The sequence below is a fragment of the Paramormyrops kingsleyae genome, chromosome 20 (assembly GCF_048594095.1).
Source record: "Paramormyrops kingsleyae isolate MSU_618 chromosome 20, PKINGS_0.4, whole genome shotgun sequence".
NCBI lineage: Eukaryota > Metazoa > Chordata > Actinopteri > Osteoglossiformes > Mormyridae > Paramormyrops > Paramormyrops kingsleyae.
Genome location: NC_132816.1, coordinates 23,306,411 through 23,334,238, shown reverse-complemented (window position 1 = coordinate 23,334,238; position 27,828 = coordinate 23,306,411). Strand labels below are relative to the sequence as shown.

Genomic DNA, 27,828 nt, shown 5'->3' with positions numbered 1-27,828 from the left:
CAGGGTTAGGCACAGAGGACAGGAGTCTGGGGTCAGGGTTAGGTACATAGGACAGGAGTCTGGGGTCAGGGTTAAGCGCGGAGTACAGAAGTCTGTGGGGTCAGCGTTGGGCGCGGAGGACAGGAGTCTGTGGGGTCAGGGTTAAGCGCGGAGTACAGGAGTCTGTGGGGTCAGGGTTAAGCGCGGAGTACAGGAGTCTGTGGGGTCAGGGTTGGGCGCGGAGTACAGGAGTCTGTGGGGTCAGGGTTGGGCGCGGAGTACAGGAGTCTGTGGGGTCAGGGTTGGGCGCGGAGTACAGGAGTCTGTGGGGTCAGGGTTGGGCGCGGAGGACAGGAGTCTGTGGGGTCAGGGTTAAGCGCGGAGTACAGGAGTCTGTGGGGTCAGGGTTGGGCGCGGAGGACAGGAGTCTGTGGGGTCAGGGTTGGGCGCGGAGGACAGGAGTCTGTGGGGTCAGGGTTGGGCGCGGAGTACAGGAGTCTGTGGGGTCAGGGTTGGGCGCGGAGGACAGGAGTCTGTGGGGTCAGGGTTAAGCGCGGAGGACAGGAGTCTGTGGGGTCAGGGTTGGGCGCGGAGGACAGGAGTCTGTGGGGTCAGGGTTGGTCGCGGAGTACAGGAGTCTGTGGGGTCAGGGTTGGGCGCGGAGGACAGGAGTCTGTGGGGTCAGGGTTAAGCGCGGAGTACAGGAGTCTGTGGGGTCAGCGTTGGGCGCGGAGGACAGGAGTCTGTGGGGTCAGGGTTAAGCGCGGAGTACAGGAGTCTGTGGGGTCAGGGTTAAGCGCGGAGTACAGGAGTCTGTGGGGTCAGGGTTGGGCGCGGAGTACAGGAGTCTGTGGGGTCAGGGTTGGGCGCGGAGTACAGGAGTCTGTGGGGTCAGGGTTGGGCGCGGAGTACAGGAGTCTGTGGGGTCAGGGTTGGGCGCGGAGGACAGGAGTCTGTGGGGTCAGGGTTGGGCGCGGAGGACAGGAGTCTGTGGGGTCAGGGTTGGGCGCGGAGGACAGGAGTCTGTGGGGTCAGGGTTGGGCGCGGAGGACAGGAGTCTGTGGGGTCAGGGTTGGGCGCGGAGGACAGGAGTCTGTGGGGTCAGGGTTAAGCGCGGAGGACAGGAGTCTGTGGGGTCAGGGTTGGGCGCGGAGGACAGGAGTCTGTGGGGTCAGGGTTGGTCGCGGAGTACAGGAGTCTGTGGGGTCAGGGTTGGGCGCGGAGGACAGGAGTCTGTGGGGTCAGGGTTGGGCGCGGAGTACAGGAGTCTGTGGGGTCAGGGTTGGGCGCGGAGTACAGGAGTCTGTGTGGTCAGGGTTGGGCGCGGAGGACAGGAGTCTGTGTGGTCAGGGTTGGGCGCGGAGGACAGGAGTCTGTGGGGTCAGGGTTGGGCGCGGAGTACAGGAGTCTGTGGGGTCAGGGTTGGGCGCGGAGGACAGGAGTCTGTGGGGTCAGGGTTAGGCGCGGAGTACAGGAGTCTGTGGGGTCAGGGTTAGGCGCGGAGTACAGGAGTCTGTGGGGTCAGGGTTAAGCGCGGAGTACAGGAGTCTGTGGGGTCAGGGTTGGGCGCGGAGGACAGGAGTCTGTGGGGTCAGGGTTAGGCGCGGAGTACAGGAGTCTGTGGGGTCAGGGTTAAGCGCGGAGTACAGGAGTCTGTGGGGTCAGGGTTAGGTCTGGTTGTCCTAATTGTGTACATTTTTGCTCCTCTTAGCTTGGGTGTGGACTCCCAGTATTTTTTGGGTGGCCTTGTGTGTATTCTGGGTCATTCAAACACTCTTAACCCTAGACGAGGTCAGAAGATTCATTTGTAAGCCAGGGCTAAGGTCAATCTAATGGTCTAATTTAATGATTATTTTCATATATTGATATATTTTTGCCATCAGAGGGCCACCTTTAGCAGGCAGTACACGCTCTTTCTTGAGACATGCACTTTGCAGATGTCAGTGTCATTAGTGTTAGGATTACTCACGTTCCAGTGGGACTTCGTTTGGAAGCCCTGAAAGATGCTGCTGTGTCTCTCTGTAAGTCTGCCCTGTACCAGCTCAGCAGCGGTGCTTCTCTGTGAATGTTTCTGGCTCCTGGGTTAAAGTCTCTTGGCCTCAACTGTGCTACTTATTGTCCTATCAAAGAATGCAGGCCTTCACTGCGGCGGCAGAGACGTGTTGCATCACCGGTCGTGTGTCTCTTACAGCAGCTGTCTGTGGTGGCGTGGAGAGCAGCAGCTGGTGGGGGTTGGGGGGGCAGGCAGTGCTGCGGGATGGCCTGGCTCTAGGCCGAGATGTAAGAGCGATATGCTAAGGCAGCGGTTAGCAGGACAGTGTGAGGGAGTGAAGGAGAGGCCACTTCCAGTTGAATACCACGGGTTCTGATTTCTGACGACACGCAGGCAGTGAGACATGCCAGAATTCTCTTCCATTTTTTCTTTAAGCTTACCCCAGTGGTGCTGTTTGAATGGGATCTATGGCCATGTCTGCCAAAACACACAGAAATGCTTGTCACCTAACTGGAGGTTGATGAGACCAGGAAATGTGAGCTGGGGACAGAGGCTCACACCTCCAGTGACCCCCATCCCCAAACCGAAATGGACACCAGTGCTTTAAACCCAGAATAGAGCCAGACCTGGTTATGGAAAGAAGGTGGCAGAAGAGGAGGCTTCTAAACTGTAAGTGTTCCTCTGCTATGGGAATGGCTCAGGGAGTCTCTTGGTCTATCATCATCATAATGGATAGGGCCCGTTGCTGCTCTGTCCTCACGGCCAAGGGGACAGCGTGATGGCCTATCATCATCATAGTGGATAGGGCCCGTTGCTGCTCTGTCCTCACTGCCAAGGGGACAGAGTGATGGCTTATCATCATCATAGTGGATAGGGACCATTGCTGCTCTGTCCTCACTGCCAAGGGGACAGAGTGATGGCCTATCATCATCATAGTGGATAGGGCCCGTTGCTGCTCTGTCCTCACTGCCAAGGGGACAGCGTGATGGCCTATCATCATCATAGTGGATAGGGCCCGTTGCTGCTCTGTCCTCACTGCCAAGCGAACAGAGTGATGGCCTATCATCATCATAGTGGATAGGGCCCGTTGCTGCTCTGTCCTCACTGCCAAGGGGACAGCGTGATGGCCTATCATCATCATAGTGGATAGGGCCCGTTGCTGCTCTGTCCTCACTGCCAAGCGAACAGAGTGATGGCCTATCATCATGGTGGACGGAGCCCCTTACTGTCCTGTCCCCACTGCCCCGGGGATAGTCTGATGGCCTGTCATCTCAGTGGATAGGGCCTTTTACTGCTCTGTGCCCACTGGCTCTGGGACAGTCTGACGACCTGTCATATCAGTATGTTTTCTGCTAGTTGTTACATAATTTAAGATATCCATTAAAAACTTCTCAAAACGCAGACCTTAACAAAGAACATTCTTACAAGAGACTTGAACTGCAGGTTTTTATGCTTCAATTGTCAGACTGAGAAAAAGGTTGCCTTTTATTTCCAAACAGTGCCTCCTTGTCCTTGCAGTTTGTCCTTCTTTTTACCAGCAGTCCATCATCGTCCTGATGCCCTGACCCAAGGACATATTAGCCTTGAGTTCCCTTAGCTTTAGAACATGACACCACAAAACTCTGACCCTCCCCCTGTGTACCAAACAGGAAGATCACACTCAGCAGTCAGCAGTACTGAAAAGCATCAGGAATTTGCGTTCAGTGCTCCTGGATCACTGTACTGCTTTATCATTGGGATGCTTCCGTCCTATGACATGCACTCGTTTTGCAATGCCTGTACAAGGGAGAGGTCCGCTCTGCATCTTTCGGGAGGTTACTGCTTGGTGGGATGCCTGGTAATGTGACCTCTGTGCAAGGTGTCATATTTCCAGCAGTAGGTATGTTTTGGCCCAGTAAAAGTGACACGAACTTCATTGGCCTGGCTCTTTCAAAGTAAATGAAGCGGTCGCTGAGACACCAGCGCCGTCTTTGGGCACAGGGCATGATTTGGTTTTGGTTCTCTGGGTCAGTATGAGCAGATCAAATCTCCCTGATCTGCATGTCTCGCCTGCTTTCTGGCACACTGACCTCTGGACCTTTCAGCTGTGTTGGTACAGGTTTTTAAATCTGAAGTCCAAACAAAGAAAAGGTGGCTAAGGGGAACCCAGCCACCGAGCTAAGGAATGCATTTTGGATTCCTCATGGCCAGAAAGGTGTAGAACCTGTAGAAACCAACTGTTAATTGTTTACTACAGGGCAGTGGGCGGACAAGAGGCACAGTGAGGGTTTGCTCCCCGATGGCTAATCATGTTGTGGCCGTGCAGCCTCATCAACTAAAGGTGTTCATACACTTCTACCACTCGTGATCACACTCCTTATGCATGAAGCCATGTACTGTTTGTTTACCGAAGGCTTTGTCCCCTGTAGGCTCCCCTTGCTGACTGAAGCAGTGGTAGATTTCTCACTGGCTGGTATTTTTCTGCAAAACACCTTTGGCTGTCCATGTTGCAGATGTTTGGTGAAATGACACCCATGTTTTCAGTTTTGTGCTCAGTTTTGAGTTATGCTTGTGTGCGTCCTAATTTAGTAAATAACATTACTAATGATTCAGTTGGGCAAAGTGAAAAAGAGAGGCTCTGTTCACCATCTGTCTGCTAAGATTATGGTTTCTACATAATTAAACGTGTCACCTTCTGACTCTGGCCAGTGGCTCCAGCAGGAAGTTTGGAAACAAAGGTGGTTTACGGGGAATAAATGAAGGCACAGTCGCAATTTTTGCCTTGTTTTTACTTGGATGTGTCAACACAGGAATCTGTCAATATTAGCCTCTCTCTGCCTTGTTTGACTTCAATTTGGGAGGAAGAGGAGACGTGGAAAGTCGGTCCTGATCCCTGAGTGCAGTCACTGTAACTGGGGGGGTTAGCTCTGATTTCATGTGTGGTTTTGCCTGCCTCTGGATCTTTTCCAGACACTACAAGCCTGTTTTTTTTCAGCCCTCTTTAAAACCAATGCAAAGCTCCTGTAATTCTTAAAATTGAATTTCAGATATGATCTTGTTGTGTGTAGCAAACAGAACATTAAAGGCAGGGAGGCTTGGCTAATGATGCCGCTTGTGCCTGTGTGTCTGCTTCTGCCATGTGTGGACATCTTGTGAATGTCCGCTGTTCCACACGCGAGTGAGGCATGAGGTGAGGAGAGTCACGGCTGTGGAGAGTGCTTCTTTCAGCTGCAACGTTTAAACGTACAGGTGCCCAAGGAAATAAGCCAGTGTGGGTGGTGTCGCACAACATTTCCAGCCCAAAAAACTAAAATAAACCTGTTTAATTATAGTGTCGCCACACAGCGGGCTGCCATATTTTGCAAGAGGTAGCGCAAGCCATGAGGATGGGGACAGGAAAATGACTGGCTCACTTGGGAGAAATGAGGGTGGAGGTCTGCAGTGGCTCCCCTGGGTATGGCTTTGGCTGTTTGTGTTTAGCCAGTGGCCCCTCACTTTCGCTCTTTTGTGAAAAGGGTGCTCCGCTGCTGTGGTTTCTGTGGCGCCTTCAAGGACGTGCTGCTTCTTTCGCTTTGACTCCTGCCATCCGCTCTTCCTCATTTGCACTTTTATTCTGCATACCTCAGCCCCCCCAGCCCCCCTCCTTTCTCTCCCAATGCATGCACTCTGATTACCTCTCCAGACTGGCAGAGAGTTGATTGCTTTTCAGAGATGATGTAAACCTTTGCCCTAGGGTACATCAGGTTGGCTTTCAGATGCTTTATCTTGTAAAGCCCAAATTAACAGCTGGTTTGGTTTGAGTTCTCCTGGATCTGACTAAGGGATTAGGCTCCCTTCTCATGTGACTCAGTGTAGTTTGATTTATCGCAGGTCTATCAGAAACGATCAATGGAAGCCTTTTGAAAGTAAATCCTTAATCGCTCTTTGCACTTCCATGTTACTCTTGTGATTTTTCTTCCTGTACACTCTCTCTCTCTCTCTACTCTCGCTCTCATTTTCCCTCTTTTTACCCATCGGTGATGGATATGGTGTGAGCCACGGCCCGGTGTCTGGTGGTTATCCTGCTCATTAGCAGAGTGACACAGCTTCCCTGCACAGGGGCGTCTGCCTGTAGATTCTCGTCGCCCTTCATTTGCACTTCTTTCATAAAGTGATTGTGACTTTTTTCATCTTTTTGCAAAATGGCTTGAAGTTTGGAGATAGCTTTTTGCCCATGGACAAGGTCCACCTCTTTAAATATCGAATACCAAAGGGCTGATATATAGTTATACAATACTCAGATATATTTAACCTGAAGACCATATTTACTGCCTTTCAGGATTACGTTTACATTTAAAGGTTCTCCTGGTTCAGGTTTCATTTCTCCATGCCGACCCACCCAACAAAAAAAGGAAATATAAAGCAGTGAAAGCGCAGGGCAGCATGACAGCTGTGCTGAAACGGGATCCCGCCATGTTCTAAGTGTGCCCTCCTCTCCCCACTCTCCGCCCTGCACCCTGCCAACAGTAGCACCATTGTAACTGCATTTTTTTTCTTTACTTCCCAGGCCCATGACTCCTTAAGACTGTGTAACCTGACCTCTTTCACTGTGACCTTTGACCTCAACCCCCACCAACACCGTCCCCTACAGTACTTGGTCTGGTGCAGGCCCCAAACACCATGTTGCTGTTGTTTTTTCTTGATGGTTGGTTTCGGGTTGCTGTTTGCTTGCAGAGTTGTGGGACCTTGGAATAGGGGCAGCCAGTCTTGTGCACCAAGCTAGCTCTGGCCACACAGCTGTCTCTCAGGTGTGTCTGCAGTGAATGGGTTAGGGTTGTGTGTGTGTGTGAGTTTGTGTTTTATATTACATTGTGGGGACAAAATGTCCTCAACACTGTAATAAAAACCTTTTATTTTTACGTTGTGGGGACCATTTTTTCAGGTCCCCACAAAGACCTGCAAATGCAATCAAAAAACTGGAAATGGCAAAAGTCTCATGTTTTGTTTGGTTACTTATGGTTAAGGTTAGGGCTGGGTAGGGTTAAGCTCGTCATGTTGGGATTACAGTTTTCCCCATAGAAATGAATGGAGAGTCCCCACAAAGATATAATGATAAACCTGTGTGGTGGGTGTGTGCATGCGTGCATTTGCATTACAGTACATTGTAGACTGCTTCAGTACAATATGCTCAGTGGGTTTATTGCTTGTTCCACCAAACACGGGAGTCCTGTATGCTGATGGAGCCCTTAACCCCCAACCTGCCGCGCCCCACCCCGGCTTTGCTTGCATGACGTGGGCATTCCCTCCGTTAAAATGAACTATTTAACCACATTCCTTGCAAGCTTGCAGTCTCTCTCTCTCTCTCTCTCGCCCTCTCCCCCTCATTCACTGGCCTCTCTCGCTGTCTTTTTTTTTGGCATAGACTTTTGCATATATCACAGGCTGGCAGGCTAAGAGCCTGGGACTTCCCCACGCCACACTCCAAGCCTTTGATCTTTTGCTTTGGAGGTAACATCAAAAGGAAGGCAGAGAAAGCAGCCACTACTGTGAAGTTCAATGTTCAACTTGATGGCTTGGCTGAGGGCTTTCTCTCTCTCTCTCTCTCTCCCTCTCTCTCTTTTTTCCCCTCTCCCATACCCCCCCCCCCCCCCCCACCGTTGCTGCTGCTGTACTGCCTCACCTCACTTCAGCTGACAAAAACATACAGTTTGTATCCAGGTTCTGTTCCCAAGCGTGTTAACCTTTATAGGACCCATCTCTGAGAGGGGAAGCAGGGCTGTGAAATCTATATCCACACACTCTATATTTTTTAAGCTGCACACTACAGGCATAAATAAATGAGTGTAATTAATAGGCAGACTTCACCATAGCTTGATTTCAGAGGGGACCTGTCGAGGGCCCAGGGCTTTGGCTGTGTGACACCTGTGTGTCATGGACAGTGGTCTCTGTCTTGTCAGCTGTTTCAGGGCAGACTGTTGGCATATTGCCTATGGGAAGCTGTAGAATCTACAAAGGTTTACTGGGCTACCGATATATTTTAATGTGCCTTAGATTCAGAAGATATTTGGTGTGTTTTATTCAGCATAAATACGTATATGTATGATGAAGATATTTCTGCAGTAATTAGCACTGGTGTCCAGAGCTCTTTGGTGTGGCAGGGCCCTCATAGTGTGTGCCCATCATTATCTAGTCTGCATGGTCCAACTGGCAGCACAGAATTCCGTCTCATCTCTCTGTCAATCACACTGGATCTCAACATTCCTTTAATGAGCAGAGCTCCTGGGAAGATGTTCTTAGATTGTTCAGAATACCCTTATTTTAATGTTTTTGGTACTGTACTGTCCTTTTACTTGATTATAGTACAGATTTCAAATGTAACATGACGAAGGGGCGGCTCCATCGCTGACTGAGGTTCAAGTACAGTAATAGAATAACAGGAAGTTTAATGAAGATGCCAGGAGAATTGCCAGTGGGTGGCAGGAGGGACATGAGACGCCTCTCCCATGTGGGAGTGTGATGTCCGGGGACAAAGTCTTGCCATGAAAGAGCCAAAGGGCTGGAATGAGTCTCTCAGAGTAGGCGCTTGGTGTCCTGAAAACTGCTACTTAAACCACTGTGAGATGGTGCCTCTGTAAGGAATTTACCACTTTGTTTATCCCTCATTGCCTATGATGGAACGACCCCTCTGTCATAGGCGATGAGACAGTCAAAGGACATATTAAAGATTCATCAATAATTGGCTGGTGTTGTGATGTCTGCTGGTGGTGGTTGTGGACAAGGAGTTGAGGGGGTTTGCGAGTTTTGAAGGGTTACGGTTGCAGATTGAGCGTTGCTGTAATTAGCCGAATGTAGGATCATCCGGATGGGCGAATGTCAGCCTGGCCGGGACCCGGCAGAGGTGCGGGTGAAGCCATACTGCAACAGGGTATGAGGGGTCGTGTGGGTATCAGCTGGTACGTGGGCGGAGGAGGAGGACAGCGGCAACGACCAGGAGTCATTATGAGAGTTGATGCAGAGGTTAGGGGGTTTCGTTCGTGGGGAGCAGGAGAGGGGGAGTGGAGCAATGGCTGAGAAAAAAATGCAACAACCTGCTGACCTCCCCTGGGGTTCATTGTCAGTGAAGCATCTTACATTTTAATGAGCGCTAATAACTGGTGGCCTTTTATTCATTTTTATTTATTTATTAATTTGCCTTTCCTCCCCACCACGTCCAAGATGAAGACTCGAGGGAGCGGGGCTCAGTGGCCGCATCTATTAGATACGCTACATGGGAATTTCTGTTCCACATGCACTGGCTGTGTCGCAGCTCTGTGGCGAGGAGCAGATACTCGTTTTGTCGCTTGTTTGGTGCAGTGAGAACAAGATGCACGATCCGTGACCGCTTGCTTTCCCTGGAGCTTAAGCTTTGTTTCTCTCATGAATTCCAAGTTTCACCTGGCTTTAACGGTGTGCTGTCCCGCTCTTGTCACCATGCCACGCTCCACATGCTCACATTTACATTTTTGTTGTTCTGCTAAAGCTTTTATCCAGAGCACTTTTCTACAGATTTTTACTGCTTGATACTTTCCTGGTGCAGGTCAGGTGGAGTGCAGCCCTCAAGGGTTCTACTGCAGGCAGTTAGGACGCTCATGTCCTTCACTGCTTCTTTTCGCTTCCAGGAGCAGCATGCATCATTTCCAGGGAACTGGCTCCTGAATGTCAAGTCTGAATGAGGGGCAGGGCCCCCCCCCTTTTTTTTTTAAAAGAAAAAGTCTGGCCATTGTGGCCTTTGGAAGGACCAACCTTATGATGGGTTGGTTCTTATAAGAGCTGTATCAGGGGCTGACTGACAGCACATAGTGCCTCTTGCTGCTCAACCTTAGTTGTGTTAAGGGCTCCCCATTGAGAGGTGTTTTCATGTGGATGTTGTGCAAAATTAGTGACACTCTGCTCATAAGGCAAAGCTGAAGCCCAGTTGCCACATTCTTATGCTACATTCCATTTACCTCATAGGTCAGAATTCGGAGCTGGAAATGACGAGTTAATCGCATTCCAGTACAACAAATTGGAAAGCCATTTAACAATACCAGGGACTTGTTTCTTAAAGCAGGATTTCTTTCTTAGCCTGACAACTTGTCAGATTTAAGGTACCTCAGTTTAAATGGGCTTTATCTTCATTCACTTACATTTAGCCCAGACTACCTTAAATCCCACATGTTATCTGGCTAAGAAAGAAATCCTGGTTTCTGAAACAGGCCCCAGTTCTAGCCAGGTTCATTGTTAGCAACTGTTAGCAATACCAGTTGATAACGAAAACATTACATGGAATTTTACTCATAAAAATACTGTATTAACACGTCCACAGATAGCAGTTGGACAGTACGGTGTGTACAGATTTAATGAGCCACAAATAAGAGTTAAATGCTAATAAACAATACAGAACTACAGCTTTAACTTCTGTTGATAATGGTCTGGGTTGTGTAGACTCCTTCGACATCACGAGTCAGAATTCCGACTTGAGGGGGCGTTCCAGTTGTAATTTCCGACTAGGAACTTGGAATTTCCGATTTACGAGTTCAAATGGAACGCAGCATATGTTACGGCCAGTAAGACTCCCATGTCCTTTGAGCCATTCCTCTATTTTTAGTTCCTTCTTGTGTTCCTGTTCATTGTGTACAGACAAATGTGACCTATTGAGAGTCTTTACCATTAGACATGAGGTTCTGGGTTTAAAAAAATAATGATAATTCTAATCCCTGTGGCATGTGTCTGGCAGGGTGGTGTAATCTGGCCTACCAGTGTGGAAACGGAGTGGAGATGGCAGCCAACTGGTGTCTTTGGGCTGCGTGCTGCAGTTCTGCAGACTCTGACGGCAGGCGCGTGCTTGCACCTCCTGCGCCGCTCCGTTAATGCGGAGCGCTGCTGTGCCTGGCCGTCAGGACCCCTCTCCTTCTCTGGCATCTGCCGCCCGTGGCCAAAAAGCAGCGCCTGTGTTGTTTTTGACATCTTAGTTTTAGATTTTGGTATAAATCATATGGTAAGAGTAGAGGGAGCTTTTTTGTCTTTGTGCTGGTAAACGGCTGTTGAAAAAGAGCTTGTCTAGACTGAGGATGTGCGTCTGCAAAGTGGCAGCTCTGTTCCAGCCCTACATGCTGTTCTCATTCAAGGATAGACTACATTGTTACCCGTTTAGCAAAGACTGAAGTGTTAATGTATAGAGCTTATTTTCCATGTTTTTCCACCAAATTGAAATTAGCGTTATACAGTATCTTAAGGATACGGGTAACCTTTTTGTGTTTACATAGTGTGTTGTCCACACCTGTTAAACAAATACAGATAGATAACAGCCAGGCTTGATGACAGCTTTTGTGCTCACAGTGTTCCCTGGCTTGTCATGTTGAGCAAGACTAACAGCTCAGGGATGGAGGTAAATTTAACCCTGATCAGCAGGTTGTTCTAATAAAACACCCCTCATGCGTGGTTTAGTTTGCGCCTTTGGAAACAAACAATGGTCAGGGACTGAGTGAGATGGGGAGATACAGGGTGAAGAACCAAACACCACCAAAAAACACTTGGAAAAAAGTTTTGCTCTCTGAAAGCTGAGGAGAGGGTAAGGTAGAGGTTAAAGAAGCGCAGAGTGCACACGGCGAGGAGTCGAAAGCAGGAGAGCTGCCCATGGCCCCATGCCGTCAGCTTTCAGAACCCCCAGTGGTTCTGGCTTTAGAGCAAACGTGGCCCAGTGGAGGCTCCCCTGCCCCGGGGCACAGAAACCGGAGGCCTTCCCACTTTCGAGTTTTATTTTCCTGGTTGCAGAAATGCCTCTGGCTATTAGAATTGGTGGATTTTTTTTTCCCCCCAAATTCTTTTTTTATTTACTCATAAATTGTGTATTAGAAGAACTAAGCAGCTGTGAAGAGCCCTCATGTAGCCTAACTTTCGGTTTCATCTGGACTTCTGGTTCTGCTGGCCACTCTCTCCTGCTGCCGTAGTAGTTCCTCCCTCGAACAGAGCGCTCAGAAATAATGCCCTCCTTTTAATGTTGATGGCAGAAGTACGGAAGGCTCCAAACGCGGTCAGCTGGGCGGTGGCGGGCTGGGCAGGCGGAGCCTCGTCTTCAAAGACTCTCCATTGTATTATTATTTTCTCTCTCCACAATTACAGAAAATTGCAGCTCCCGCTTCTATTAGGAGTTTTTGTCCCAGCACCTGTAAGGAAGATGATGGGAAACGGCCAGAGGCACAGCTGGCGATACATAACCCCAGTGGGGTGGAAATGCTGTGCATTGGCTTGCTGACTGGTTCAGCCTGAGCAAATGCAGAGGAAGATCCTGTGTGCTTGGCCCTCCTCGCCCATTAGCAACTATTGTTTAAAAGTGGGTTTCATCTCAAAACTGGTGCAGGTTACCAGCAAGAGATCCAGTGCCGTAGTTACTGTCTGGCCAAAAGTAAGTGCTTACGTTCATGGAATAACGGTCTGTTCTCATTTAGATTATAAACAGGTTTTCATTTTACTGTAATTGCACGCCGTGATCCTGTGTGGGAGGGAGGTGTTCCAGGAGACAGCCAGCGTGACAGTCCAGCGGGCATGTCACACACGCTGGCGCCAGCCTCGCCCCGGCACCAGAGATGTGAACGGCAGGGCCACTAACCAGTTCACAGATGGGTTGGAAATCAGTGGAGGTTTTTGACATGACTAGGGCAGCCTTTTTCATATAACTGACATGCTGTTTTCATACTGTGCCACCAATGATGTCAACAAGCTGCTCTACGCTCTTACAGTGTAAAACAGGCAGCCAGTTTGCTGTACACATTATTGCAGTGTTTGGGAGCTGAATAAAGACTTTGGACCCTAAGATGAGCTTGTTCCACATGCACATGACCTGAAAAGGCATTTATAAGGAAGAGGAAGATGTGGTCATAATGTGTCTTAATATTTGCAGCTTACAGTGGCAAAATGGCAGAATGATATCGTAATGCTGGAAAACCTCTGTTCACCCAGTTACGCAAACCTCTGTGGGCAAAGCTGAACAGCCATGAGACACCATGAGAATGTTGGTACCGTTCGCTTGCCTGCCTTGGTATTGCATCATTTGTATTGGGCCCCTTGGAGGTTCCCTGCTTTTTTTAGATTGAAAGTTTATTTTTCGTCATTCATTAAGCACTCCAATGTTTATACCATCTTTCGTTAGGGGGCGCCCATCTTCAGGGCTCTGTACTCACTTGTTACTGTTTCGATGACAGCTCCTATATGCCTGGGTCACGCTCCAGAGAGGTGTCCCTGAACCAAAAAAAGATCAGGGGGGGGGAGGGCAAAAGAGAAATGCCAAGCTTGTATTTTAAGGAAGCACTTTGAGAGAAAGTCCTTCCTGCTCCTAGAGCTTCTGGAGCAGACCAGGCTGAGGCTGTCTGGATTGGCTGTGGGGCAGGCAAGCTGTCCTTGTCCCCCTAAGACACACTCTGCTCTTTGTGAGTTACTGCTGTCGATGGGAAAGCTCTGGGAGGCGAGAGAAAGTTCATCCCTTAGCAAGGATTTAGAGGAGTCCCTTGTCTTTCACTTCATCAGAGACAATTGAGTCATTCAGCTGCCATTGTAGGGCCTGCAGGGCCTGTGGGGGAGGGTGCAGACTGCAAGAGAAGGGAGGGCGTGGGGTAGGAAGGGGGAGGGGGGCCGTGTCAGGGTACTGCCCTAGTTCATGAGAGGGTGTCGGGTAGGAAGAAGGGGGGGGAGGCTGTGTCAGGGTGCGGCCCTGGTTCATGACCCACGAGTAGCATGCAGGGTAGTGGGCAGGTGTGGGCTGGGGCTGTTTCTGAAGGGGCTTGGGGCAGCTGGAGGCCAGGCGGACGGGCTCTGGGGGCAGGGCTGCATCTTGGCAGGCCCACTCCCCCCTGGCATGCTTGTAAAACCAGCAGGGGGATTAGCGTGAGGGGAACACTTGCAATACCAGTCTGAATCAGACATGCCTGTCAGTACATGTCTGCCCTGCCAGGGTGGCCCCTCCCACCAGTGTAGCGTTTCACTGCTGACGGACTGGCAGACGGGTCTGGCCAGGGTGAGCTTCCTGGCTTCCTTGTGATGAAACACAGCCGATGCAGACAGTCATCTGTAGTGAAAACAGGCCTTCTTCCCCCGGCAGCCTTGTGAGCTCGACTCTGTTACCCTCCATAGCTTCATTTGCGTCCTTTCGCTATGGCTGCAGTGCTAGCATTTGGGTCAAGCTGTGTGGGAGTCCCTTAGTCTACGGCTCAGACCCTAACCCTAACCCTCAAACCTAACCCTAACCCTTGTACAGATATTTTAAAAAGTGAGCTATGACTGGGTAATTTTTTTGGTCTACCTGACCAGCACCTGTCAGTGTTCACAGTTGTTTTTCCAGAAATCCTGTTTACAATTAGTCCCCAAAGCTGGCTCACCGCTTGGGTTTGTCTCCACGGCCAGATCCCTACAGCAGACCTTTTGAACAGGACTTGCAAGAATACAAGATTTGAGGATCTCCCCTAATCTACTTTTCTTTTCCTGGTTGTACCCAGTTTCTAAATCTGAAGTGTCTTCCATCCGCATTTTAGTTTATCTGTGAGATTCCCAGTTTGGGCAAAACCCTGTTTGTGGTTTTCCTCTCGTGGTCGGAAGCTTTTGGGCCAGGGAGCTGAGCTTTGTGTGTTTCTGAGAAGGATGTGGGGAGAAGGAGCATACAAACACACACACAAAAACACAGACACACACACACGCATACACACACACACGCATACACACACACACATACACACACGCAGACACACACAAACAGACACAGACACACACACGCATAAACACACACACAAACACGCAGACACACACACACATAAACAGACACACACACGCATACACACACAAACACGCACACACACACAAACACGCATACACACACATAAACACAGACACACACAAATACACACACGCATACACACATACACACACACAAAAACAGACACACACACACGCATACACACACACAAACACGCATACACACACATAAACACAGACACACACAAATACACACACGCATACACACACACATACACACAAAAACAGACACACACACGCATACACACACACACACGCATACACACACATAAACACAGACACACACAAATACACACACGCATACACACACACATACACACACACAAAAACAGACACACAAACACACAGACACACACACGCATACACACACACAGACACACACACACACACATAAACACAGACACACACAAATACACACACGCATACACACACACACGCATACAAACACACGCATACACACACACACGCATACACACACACACAAACAAACACACAAACACAGACACACACACGCATACAGAAACATACACACAGTTTTTTGATCGCAATTACAGATTTTTAGAAAACTGAGTTTCCCCTTGTGGGGATTAAAAAAAAGGTCTCCACACCATCAAAATAGCAGGTTATTATTTCACATTTTGTCCCCGCAATGTAATATATACATAACCCACACACTTTCAGTGTTAGATGCCTTTGAGGAGACTGGGTACCGACTGACTATGCTATGGGCTATTCTGTGGTGTTGCTTGGGTTCTATAATGATAAGTCAGCACTCTGGCTTTTGATGTGGTCAGACGCGCGGTTTCACGACGTCGAAAGAAGCAACCGCTGCCACCTCATCGCTGCTGAAAACCAGCAAGACGATAATTGGAGGAAAAAAGCAACAATGCAGGAAATTCTGCTTTTGTGGAGCTGGCCTTTCTGCTGCTGGTTGACCTTAGAGGTGCAGTACAAAGCTGTTAGCGTGCTTCAGCATCTGAAATCAGGAGCAGGACGTGCTGCCAGTTTACCTCTCAGGAGTAAGCCTGGGATGGCCTACAGGGTTCGGGGTCTTCTGCGTTTGCGACAGGAGATTTATGGCCTTGCGTAACAGCTCGTCTGGTTTGAATAAGCTAACAGCTGGGGAGGAATTGACAGCAAAGTGCTTTTTTTTTTTTCCTTGTACGTACGTAAATAATTAAGATAAAGCTCTGCCTTACTTTTCTTGAGGGCTAAAATTTGGATGAAATGCAAAAAGACTGCAGGCCTATTGGGTAGATTGAGATGGAGAACAGCAGTGCAGGGATGATAACATTCAGGCTTGCGGTCAGGCCTGCTTTTGGCTCAACTCCTAGCCAGTGGTTGATGTCCCTGTTGCTTCGGAGGCAAAGATACAAGGCCAGCCCACTTGTCAGAAGTTTTCTCCAGGGATTCTGGGCAGTATAGAGAGGCATATATTTCCAGAGAAAAAAATGCAATACATTTTTATGTTGAATTTACTCAAAATCCATTTTTCATGTTTTGAGCTGCAGGCTGCTGGGGATCCTGTACTCCCAAGGTCCAGAAATAAGCAGAATCTCGTTCTCTTGACCAGCTCTTCCTTATTTTTCCTTTCTTTGTGTTGTCTTTCTCTTTTTCCTCTCTTTTTATTGTGCCTCTCTGGAATAATGCTACTAATGTTTTAGTAAAATTCAAATGATAAAAATTGCAAAGGATTTTTAGTTTATTTGCCTATTATGAATGACAAAAAATTGATATACATGAAATTGGTTTATTTGAAATTACCCTAAGGTGAGGTTTGTGGAAACATTTCTATACATAATTGCCTTTTCATCTGGGTGTAATCTCTGCATAAACCGCCTCTGTGGTCTGACCGGTACAGCTGCTATGCTCATGCTTTACATATGTCCAGTATGTAGAGCACTGAGGGTTTATTTAATGCAACTTTAACACAGACTCAAGGCAGACTATTGGAGGGGTTGAAGATAACCTGATCTGTGGAGGTTTGCCATCACTGGGTGGGGGCCAGGACCCTGTGAGAAGGGAGATGATGGTGTCTAACGAGGTCTTATGTGAGCTGCCAGCACGAAACATGAGTGTTTTTCAAAGTTCAAGGGTCAGCGACAGACAGGCAAGTCCTGTGAGGCTGGCGAGTGCTGTGACGCATGCCTGTGCACAGGCAGGGCTCTGCTGGTTGCAGCTGTGACACTCTGTTCATTTGGATTGGACAGGTGGAAGTAGGTGGAAAACTTAAAAAAAAAAAACGCCTCTGATTGACTTTCTGGAAAGTGATGTCAGGACAGACTTAACAGGTGCCACAGATCCGGCAGTATCTTGTTTTAGTGATTAGTTTTGTTATCATAAGTTCACGTGTTAGTCGAAGGTGAATTTAAGATGTGCAAGCTCTCTGATTACAACAGAACTTTAAAACATGGTAAATAAACTCCATACTAAATAACCATTTGATTTTTGGATTTAACCAAAAATGTGCATTTTTTGCTTTGGTTTATTAAATGATTGTCATGGCACTCAAAGCAGCCCTGTAGCTCAGGGCGAGATGTCAGTGTGCAGTATGGTGCAGAAAGGCATGACTGACTAATTGATGTGTTTATGTTATTTTTATGTGTCCAGGGTTTCTGGCCTTCATGACACCCCTGCAGGCATTGGTGCTGCAGCAGTCCATTTGCGGGCACTGTTTGTACATGGATCAGGGCTGACTTTCAGAATAGGTGTGACTAAAGGCCTTCTGATATTACAGGCTGTGCGGCTCAGTTGGACCCTGCATCCTCTACAGTACTGAGCCAGTCTTGAGGAGGTATCCCTGATTTCTGTGGATACCTGCTCACCATGGTACTGGTGGTTCATTTCAGGTACATTACTCATACTCAATTTCATTGTATGGAGAATGTTGCTCTGCAGGAGATCTTTCTCCCAACAAGGCTGATCTTACCTGAGATCTCTCAGTCTCTAGACATGTCAATGCAAGAGTGAAGCAGGAGAAAATGGTGGTGTTCACAGCCCCTGGTCTTTCACTGTACTGATACAGCTGTTTGTGGGTGATGATAAGGAAACATGCAATAACTCTGAAAGTGGTTGCTTGTGGCTTTCTCATTAATTTTGAGGTCAGGGCAAAGTGAAGATGGCCCACGTCCTCTGGTTCAGGAGTTGCCTCTTGCTTGCGACGTGTAGGTCACAATCTTGGGCCAGAGGAGCCTGCTTTTACCCTCTGCTGTCTTACCTACCTGATAAGAAGTGTTAATGATTCACCTGAGAAGGCACAAGGGGAGATGCAGACAGGTGGCTTGTGATATCTCACCCAACTTGTGGATGGCTTGTGATCATGCCCTACCTCCTAGTTGCCGTAGGCTTGGGCTCCATCCGTGTTTCCAGTTGTACTGGTTCCCCCCTTACACTCTGTGCCTAGCCATGCAATAATGCTGTAGCTATATCACCGAGTTCCCCCACTGCAAACCTTAACCAGCCTTTACGTAAACATTTCATAAGTGTCCTAACCAGCATAAGTGAGTGTACTTGGAGACTCAGATGTCATTGAAAATGGCTTCGGCCTTGTCCAAGAGCTCAGCCCTTTTACGCTGGGAATCTTCACCAGACACCAACCTTTCATCGTCTCTCCTCCACATCACGTGCCATCATTCCTCCAGACTCTTATTCAGACCTGTTTTGTTTGTTTATTTGAGTCATGCACTCGGTCACTTTCCTTTTTTTTTGCTTTCTGCATTGTTAACATGTTTTTTCTTTCTTTCCCATCTTGTTTGTTTCTGCCACTCAGTACCTGCAGATGAAATGGCCCTTGCTAGATGTTCAAGCAGGAAGTCTGCAGAGCAGACAAGCACTTAAAGATGCCAGGTCTCCATCTCCTGCACACATTGTTGTAAGTAGCACCCGCTGGTCCCTTACATTTATACTCCTCCTTCCCTGTCTTCCTGTGCTCTATGTATGCTTCTCCGAGCGCATGCCACCATCCTTAGGGCTGTACACACAATGATTTGGTTGCTCGCCAACACTGAGTATTGCTAGAGTGTCTGGTCTACCTTCCACGGGTTCCCCATGTGCTCAATATCAGGGAAATGCAATACACTCATCTACATGGAGGCACTTTGCTTAGGTGTGTTCGAGTCTTACTATTTTTATCATTACTTTTATTGCAAATAAGGCAGAGAGCATTTGGTGAGGCCAGCACCCATTCCTACTGTGCCGTCCTGAACCTGCTCAGCCACGTTAATCAGTTTCCCAGAGGCAGCCAGCCGCCGAGCAGGCAGGCATTAAACTGTAATTAACTGCACAAACCTGTGGAGTGGAGTGGCCTGTAGTGATGACCTCAGGCTCCATGGAATGTTTACCTTGCAGCTTTAGGACTATGATATCCACCGGATTAGTCAGGCTGCATCACTTCCCTGTTACGAAACATCAGAGACAAAAAGGTGGCAGTGACTGATCAAGTTGGCCAGCGAGCTCCACATCTATGAGACGTTAATCAGATCTCAGATGGCTTCAGACCGGCCTGTAATTGTTCTTCAGTTAAACCTTCTAGATATGAATGATTAAAGACATTAGTTTACTGCTGTAGATGCTTGGTGACATCTGTGGTGATTCACTGAGGAAGTAAATATATCAAGTAAAATTTTAAAATGGAGTAACATCCTTTCTTTTTTTTTTTTTTTAAAGGTTAGGCATTGCGATACATTGTGAGAGGAATGTGTAACATAACTTGTATATAAATGGAAGGAATATGTACGCTTTTGATATTATCCCATGACAGTTTCATTTTTGTTTTGACTACATCTGTGAAGCATTTTTTCAGTAACTTGTCTACTGTAATGAGAAAACGATTTAAGCAAAAAAAAAGAACTAGAAATCAAGATTAATCTGAGTAGGTTTGCAACAGTTACAAGAAACATGACAATCCATCCATTCATTTTCCATAGCTGCTAAAAACCTGATTATTCAAAATGCTTTTTAAAAATCTAAATAATTTTCAAAGGTCCTGGTGGCTTGTTTCCAGGAAGGTTTCCCATTGGAAAGCCTGATTTGTAATGTTGCTTTTTATTGGAAACTGTAACAGTCAGTGCTACAAACTGCCTTTAAAAATCAGGAGGCAGTTAACATGTAGATAAATATTTAGGATTTAACCTGCCACAAGTGTTGCAGTTATAAATACTTATCAGATGAGGTGTTATACCTGACTAATGGCTGTTTTGTAAGAGGAAAGGAATTAAAAGAAAATGGAGCAAATGCAGTTTTCTTATTGTTACAGATTTTTCATGGATTTTATCTTAATTGTCTGAGAAGAAATGCTTGAGATTAGACACACCTGTCCTCATTTGGTGTAATTATCAGTTCTGAGGAACAAACAGAATACGGAGCAATGCATATGTTGTCTTCCCTCTCAAAAACAATAATCATTGAAATTTAGCATTTGGCAGATTTGACATTGCGCTGGTTTGCATCATGCCTCTGAACATATAGATGACGTGTTCAGCCTATATATCTATCAAGTGAGTGTCCGCAAAGAGAATTTTGGATGCCTGTTTTTAGAACTGCTCCCTGTCCATCTCTGGGGTAGAAATGTATTTTTGTTATTGTTATAGCTTATATGGTTACATTGTGTCGTGGGCCCATTAGTCAATTCATCGATAAACTTGTGCTACTTTTTATGGTCCTGTTTTCATTTCCAACGCCCTGTGCACCTTGACCTTTCAAAGCAGGAATGCGCATTTGAAAATGAATGATAAGGGTAGCCGATAGCCTGCAAGATAACGATGCCTGACTGAAGTTCATGACTGTGAGAGGTGTGTGCCTCACTGAGTTAGACCCGGCTGTGCCAAGACTGAAGGATCAGAGCGGGCACATCATACAGGCATGCTTGCACATTGGCCAACATCTAGCCAATAATGTTGCTCCACCCTAGCCTAGCCAGCTGACTCAGGCAGGCATAGCTACTTACATACACTGGCTAATCAGAGTACCACTCTGGTATGGATCAACTTTTAACGGCTGTTTTTAACACTGACGTGCTGGAAACTGGGGCATAAACAAGAAAAAAAACTAGCATGTGGGGTTGGGGGGGGGGCAACCAATGTCATTCCCTCTGAGTCTCGCCGGACCTGACAATGGCTTCATTGTTTCCCCTCCTCTGCCATGCTGCGGGAGGGTGTGAGTGGTGGGGGGTTGCCCAAGTATTAACCATTTCCTGGCTGTGCTGGCAGCCAGATGGGGTGAGGGACTGTGGCAGGCCATGGACAGGCTAAAGGCAGCTAAGTGAGAGGTGGAGTGTTATGCAATACCAGCAGAGGGAGGCACATGTAGGACACGTGTGATGTGCTGGGATGTCACTCTGAGTGTTCATCTTTCTCTGCGCTCCTCCTATGATTTCTATTTTCTGCCACAGGTCAGCATAGGAAAAATGTGGTCTTATTTCAGTTTTTGTTTCATTCAGCTCTTGAGGCAAAGCTCAGGCTGAACACTGAGCCGCTGGCCAAGGTGACCTCTCAACAGTTAATGGGGCTCCTGCTCACAGTAGCTACAGGATGGGCAGTGTGTGGAGGACCTGTCCCCCCCCACTCTGATTCGAACAGCACAAGTTCAGGGGTAGAATTATCTCCGATGGCTGAATGCTATCTTTTGTGCCAAGGAGATCCTTAAGCTGGGGCCTTGAGACAGAGTGGGGGTTGATGGGGTCCAGATCGAGTAGCCGTGTCGGGGCTGCACAGTGGCAAGGGCCACAGGCAGCACCGTTTACTGTCAGAGCGCTTACAGAGCTGCCTGTGCTGGGCCGGCTTCCCTGACTCGCTCTCCCTTTGAGTTTAGCCTCGCTTGCTTTGTGTGTTCCCAACCAATGGAAGCTCTGCACTATAAAAGGATAATAATTAATGTAGTCAGTGAAGTAGATGTCACAGTAAATGCAGTCAATGGGAGCTCATTTAAAACCCTCAATAATGTCTTTCATACCCTGAGCTGCTGGAGCTGCCTATTCCTCAGTAACCGTAGGAAGTTCAGCTGGGTCTCCTGCCTGCTTAGGAAGTGAAACCGCACCAACATTTGTGAGGCATTTCTGCTTTGCCGCTCTGTGAGGTCCTGTTTGACATGCCTGCTTAGTTCAATGGGCGAGTATGGGTAGAAACAAAATGGCCAGAGATCCGTGTCCCTACATCAGGAAATACAGGATGTATATCTTGGTCCAGCCCCCATCACAACTGGCTGGCTTTGTAAACAAAGGTGATGTCAGTGTGTGTTTTAAGTGCTGCCGTTCAGTGTTGGGTAATGCAGTGCACCTGGCTGTCTGTGCATTTTCACCAAAGTAGCGTGAGCATGCCCAGCTGCAGGGGGTACCAGGCCTACAGGATGTGCTCGCTCACATAAGTCTCTCCATAACTGGCCAGAACAGTTTTTCCTCTCTGTTCATATTATTTTCAATCCCAACAGATGTACCCATCTTGCCTGGTTCCTAATTAACCTCCTCAGATGTGTCTTGCATTAAAAAAAAAAAAAAAAAGTTGCATTTTTATAAATCGTTATAGAGATGTGTCTCCTTCACATTGTTTCTCTCTCCATGTTTCTTTTGTTTCATTCATGTCCTTGATGTCTCCCTTACACTGCACACGTTCCCCGAACAGAAGACAAAGAAACACCCTGAATTAACATATGGATCTCTATGTTCTCATAAACAAGCAAAGTAATGAGTTTTGCAGGGAGAGACAGAGGCCTGGCATTAACCGCCAGACTGCTGTGACTGGCATGTATCAGATGCTCTCAAATTCTCTATATGATGTGATCCAGCATAGTCCAGCTGGGCCTTTCTACATAGCAGGCCATATAACACAGCATAGTCATTATAATAATCATGAAAAGGTCGTAGGGCTTCTTTTTCCGACACACATGCTTTGCGCTGTCGGCCATCGGAGGACGCTGTGAGTGTATAATTGTGTGACACGGGACTGTGCGTCTTTGCATTTCAGGCCCCCCTCTGCTTGGAATTCCCCGGACAGGGAGATCTGAGCCTTCACCAATTTCAGTTGGTGAGAATTTGAATTCCAAGTATTCCAGCTTTTTTTCTGTGAGAGAAATGAAATGTGCTGCTGCTGCCTGCTTGCTGTTGTGGTTCATCTGTGCGCTGCAGCCGACGTGGCTGCCCCCCAGGACCGCCCATCATCCTGCTTCCCCACCCCCCAGCTCCACCTCCCAGCATTTGTATTATTGTTTCTGTTATGGTTTTACTGGATTTCGATCTAGGAAGAGTTTGTGATCAAGCTGGTGGATTGGGACTGAGTGGGTAAATGGAATCCCATTTATTGGCTTTCTGATGATTTTTCATGATGTTACAAACTTACTAATGTCTAAATCCAAATCACTTCTGCTCATGCTGTGGAATATACTTCACATGGCAGAATGAGTTCCTCTGCAGATCTGGGTGAGGCTTTTGGTTTCTGTCATTCAAGGTGGTAGTAAGCCATAGAAAACATGATGGATGCCTGCTTCTGGCACCACTGGAGTTGTTTGGAGATAAAATGTTTTAAAGAAAAAAACTATATGAAGGTAAACTAACCTGAGTCTGCCCACATAATCGATACCCAAGAGGGCCACAGTAAGACTGTCCTCGAATTGGATATAAGTCCGGGGGTGTTGTGTTGTAATAAGACACAGCAAAGAACAAAAAAAAAAAAAACAACTGATTGGAAATTGAAAGATCCGATTGTTTAAATCCTCACCTCCAAAACGAGGACAAAGTGATCAGTTTTATTCTGACAAATGACATCTGTGCTAACTTGTCTTCCTACTCTGCCCGAAGTGTGGCTGTTTTTGGTGCACGCCGTCACAAACGTTTCGATGCTCTTGATTTCCCACTCTTGTGGCATTCCTTCATTTGGTTAGCTGTGTTTTGGCACCTACAGCAGTTCCAGTGCAACCCAGCAGGCCACTGGCTGCTGCCAACCACAGCAGCTCACAGAGTATTGTGTGGCAGTCTTGGTAAGGTGTGCCAGGCTGAGCACTATTTCTGTGCAGTTTAGGAAAATACACCCTGCAGGTAACACTTTTACGTGGCACTTTTTAAATCTGAAATGGCCATGGTGTCATGCTCTATAATACAGCACACTCCTTTCCATTGAGTTCTGCTTCTTAGCAGAACACATTTATGGACCACAAAACCAGGTTGCATTGGGCTGGCCTTGGTTCAGCAGAACCATTCTTGAGATGCTTATCCATGTAGCATGTGTCTAGCTAATAACACTCTGTGATGCTCTGCTAGGGACTACTGGGTAAAGACCAAAGAACTCCAGAATGTACAACTCTAATGTCCCAAAAGGCACTATTGGTATCATCACATACAGCTTGCACGGTGATTTGTGGTGTTCTTCCCTTTTTAATGTTTCTGAAGCCTGCTTAACAAGCTTGGGCTGGAAAGGCTGGGCATGTGGGCACTTGTGCGTACACAACTGTATGTGTGTGACTGCGTTCAGATTGTCAGTTGGAATAAATACATGTTCATGATGTTTTGTGCTCCCTTAAAAATGCTAATAGTTTCAGACATCAGTCGAACAGTTATGCAAATGATAACTAACTAGGTAAGGGGTAGTGTGTAACTGGCCTGTCAAGGCTGAACTCTTGTGGTGTAACATGATCTGCTTAAGGACTGTGGTGAATGAGTGAGTAAAACATACAGACTGGCATAGTCTAGATGGGACACCTTTGGTTTCTCTCAAGCCATTTATCTCATCGAACTTCAGAGTTTTTTTTTTTTTTTTAAAAGCAACAAACTCTAAAACACATGGAAGTAGTCGTTTTGTTAGTTTGCACAGTTGTAATTTGCAGCTCAGTGTACCATCAGAGTACTAATTTAGTTTGGCACGATCTGAGACAATGCTTTCCTCATTTTGGCAGACAGCTCTTTTAAGCATGCAGGCCTCCTCCCGCCATGCTGGGCCGTAGCCACGGCACCGGGAACACTGCAGCGTCACCATGGCCACTCCAGTGTTGTTCACACAGAAACTTGTTTTGACAGGACTCCAGGTGTCTCATTGTGCAGCTTGCCAGCACAGTTACCAATTAGCGTCTGGGCGGGGCAGGCTGGGCTGGGGCGCCGGGGGGGTAGCATGTGACTACAGGGAGGCCCAGTAAGTTGAGATGGGACCTCTACATGAAGCTGGGTAATGAAGTGGCTTGGGAAAGTTTGTGTGGAGGTGCAGTGGGGGGGTGAGGGTGAGATAGGCATACAGTAAGAAAGGAACATGTAATGGCATCATGGCAGTGCTGGGGGATTGGGGAGACAGTTAGTGGCTACTCAGCACACTTTCACCAGTACCCCACAATGGGTTCATTTTAAATATCACTTTAGAGTTCTATGCTTGTACCTAATCATAGTCCGACCCCACTAATCCCTAAGCAGTCTGAAAGTTGTGCAGAAACAGCAATTTGGACACATGTTTGTATCTGCCAGCTGGCTGCACATGCTTCCTGTAAATCCCATCTTAGCAGTCTAAATTCCATCTCTTGAAGGGTTGCATCATTTTCTGCTCCCATTAATTCTAATTCCTGGAAAAATGTATTTTCCCTCTACTGCCTTTATAGTCATTATGAGGCTGTTTGCCTGATTTTTGATGCTGACATGGCGTAAGCTAGCGTGGCTCTGCTGAGGCTCCAGTGGCAAACCTAACAGCTCAAAACATTATTTGGTCATGAACGGTTCTTAATTGCTCCTTAACAGACTGGATTGATGTTTCTATTAATTTTACTTTTTTATGGTGTTAGTTTAGGAATGACCACTGCCAAGCTATAAATATCATCAGTTGCTCATCTGTTTTTTTTTTTTTGGTGAACTAAAGACCTTAGCGTGACGGTTGTATCAGAGTTAACTATGGGTCAAAATGGCTGCCATATCCCTGCTGAGTGCAAGCTTCCTTGGCTCAGGAAGGGCCATGGCTCACAGCCACTAAGTAAGCAAGTTCGCCTGTGCAGTCAGTTAACACGGCTTTACTGCACGTCTCCACATTGGTGTGTGTGCTTATGCAACAGTTTTGCTGCATTGCTTTCTGAGGTGCTGCTGGGCAGATTGGATAATCATTCACCCTGTAACACCTTTTGCTTCTGACATACTTCTCAGGAATCTATACCACTGACTCCATGCCACCTAGAAGGAATGCTTTGGTTTGGACATATCACAGGCTACAAACGTATCAATAACTTAGCACACCTTCTACAAGCATGCACATTTTGAGTTAATTCAAGTTAATTGCAGTGTATAGTGAATGGGATAATATTTAACAAAATGTTTTTGTGGGTTATTCTATGTTGAGGTGATATAATATGCCCTAAATCTTCTTTGGGTTGGGACAAAAAATGTCATTTCATGAGTCAAAAAAAAGCTAATTTTCCCCCCTCCCCTGAAAATAACTGATCTTCATAGCCACCTTGCAGGTGAAATGAGAGGCTAAGCAATAGATGAGGTCTCCTAAGCTGGCTAGTGAGCAGTGCATGCTGGGAGGAAGACAAGATGTGTGTGTGTGTGTTCTAAAAAGAATCCAGCAGAACTGTCAAAATTTAACAAAACTTGAGTCATTATACATTATCTAATTATATCTAAACATATTGTGTGTTGATTCATTCATTTGTCTTGGTAACAATACCTCAAAATGAGGAGATTTAGCTTGACAGGTCTGAGCATGAGCAGAGCAAAGAAATAGTCTAGACAAACCGAACCTTGTACTGAATGGCTTATTAAACACAGTGAAATGTAAGGTGAAATCGATGTTATATTTATTACATGCTTTTCATGTTTTCCTGAAATCCTCCTTATCACCGCGTAGCGCTTTTACCGAACTCACTCTTTTGATGGCGGGAAATTAGGATGCTGTTATTCTCATATAAATTCTGTTTCTGCAAAGTCCAGTTCGTCCTTAAGACAATGAAAAGGTAATTATGAAATTAAGAAAGACAGACCTTAAGTTATTATTAGCTAACTACGTTGGTAAGGGAGGTAGCAGACAGCTGTGCTCAGTTATGCAGTGCGCGCTGTGGTCGCGCTTTTTTTAATCCAGCAGTGCAACGGCAGATATTTAATTAATGTCCTTTGAAACTCGGTTAATTTAGATTTTGGAATAAAAGAAAATAATTATGAAGTTTGTTAGGTTTTTCAGCAAACTTTCTGTTCTGATAAATACTAGGAGTCTTGTTTCTATTCAGAGTCGCGGTTTTTCGGTTAATATGTTCCCCAAAACCAGGAGATATTTAAAACTAAAATTTTAGTGCCATCTTACCAGCTGCTTTATGTTAGCAACCACGTCGTCGAGGCGTCTCCAGCTGGCAGGATGCGGCAGTGACATAGGTAATAGCTGTTTGTAGTGTTTGTGACAGGAATATTACTAGCTACGCCTTCCAATCCAAGTACCGCGCTTTAACGCGACCAATTTAATTGTTAAAGCATGACACGCGGCCAACGTGAGTTCACGTTACCGGAGGCAAAAGCGATTGGATGGAGGAGTCATCTGGCCAATGTGACGTCGCCATTGATGTTCCTGTGTTCGGCTCTTGTAAATGTTCGGAAGGGATGATTTCAGTTTGGGTCAATGTCATTGTTAATAAAAGCAACACGAATTAAAGACTTTAATTTACGTAAAGAACTCCAGTTAAAAAGAGACTAAATACACATCTAGCTTTTGTTTTTCTGGGGATCAGTACGTTTTCTCATTTGAATCGATAGTTCATCATCATTTGTAATTGTAATACTTTAGTTGGATCTTTTTTCTGGAACTTCTTATAAAAGTGTATAAGTGGGAGACTGGAAGGTTATAAAGTAACGAACTACAAATACTCTCCTTACCGTAACTGAGTATAGTCGACTCTTCTGCATCTCGACATTCCCCAACGCGGTTTCTTTTTTTTAAAGCTTTGCAAAAGCTGCAGCCGACACACAAAATGTTTAGTAACTCGTAAATGCATAAGCTATGCATTCAGTGCTAGTTTGGAGGACTCCAAGTGTGTTTACTGTAGCCTCTCACGTGATATCTGTTATCTTGCAGTGATAACTGCATCTCGCGCTTCCTATTTTTGCTTTTTTCCCGCCAAGGGAACCAAAAAGTGTTACGCGT

At 46.8% G+C, this 27,828-nt stretch overlaps 1 protein-coding gene and 1 long non-coding RNA gene across 24 annotated transcripts in view; one reads left to right on the top strand and one right to left on the bottom strand.

Moving 5' to 3' along the window:
• The window catches only part of tcf7l2 (transcription factor 7 like 2), an 87,918-nt gene that overhangs the window by 9,349 nt on the left and 50,741 nt on the right, over positions 1 to 27,828 (top strand). For 16 of the 23 annotated variants that reach the window (XM_072703455.1, XM_072703454.1, XM_072703450.1 and 13 more), the window contains exons 4-5: positions 18,519 to 18,620; positions 22,705 to 22,764. In XM_072703455.1, the coding sequence (XP_072559556.1) occupies positions 18,519 to 18,620; positions 22,705 to 22,764 (162 nt within the window). The remainder of the gene's footprint in view (positions 1 to 18,518; positions 18,621 to 22,704; positions 22,765 to 27,828) is intronic. The other 7 variants (XM_072703458.1, XM_072703457.1, XM_072703456.1 and 4 more) reach the window with 1 other exon arrangement.
• Positions 10,238 to 27,161, bottom strand: LOC111858156 (uncharacterized). The gene is made up of 4 exons (XR_002841519.2): positions 26,998 to 27,161; positions 19,037 to 19,143; positions 13,129 to 13,186; positions 10,238 to 12,114 (listed from the first exon to the last, which is right to left on the bottom strand). It is a non-coding gene; the product is annotated as an uncharacterized lncRNA (long non-coding RNA).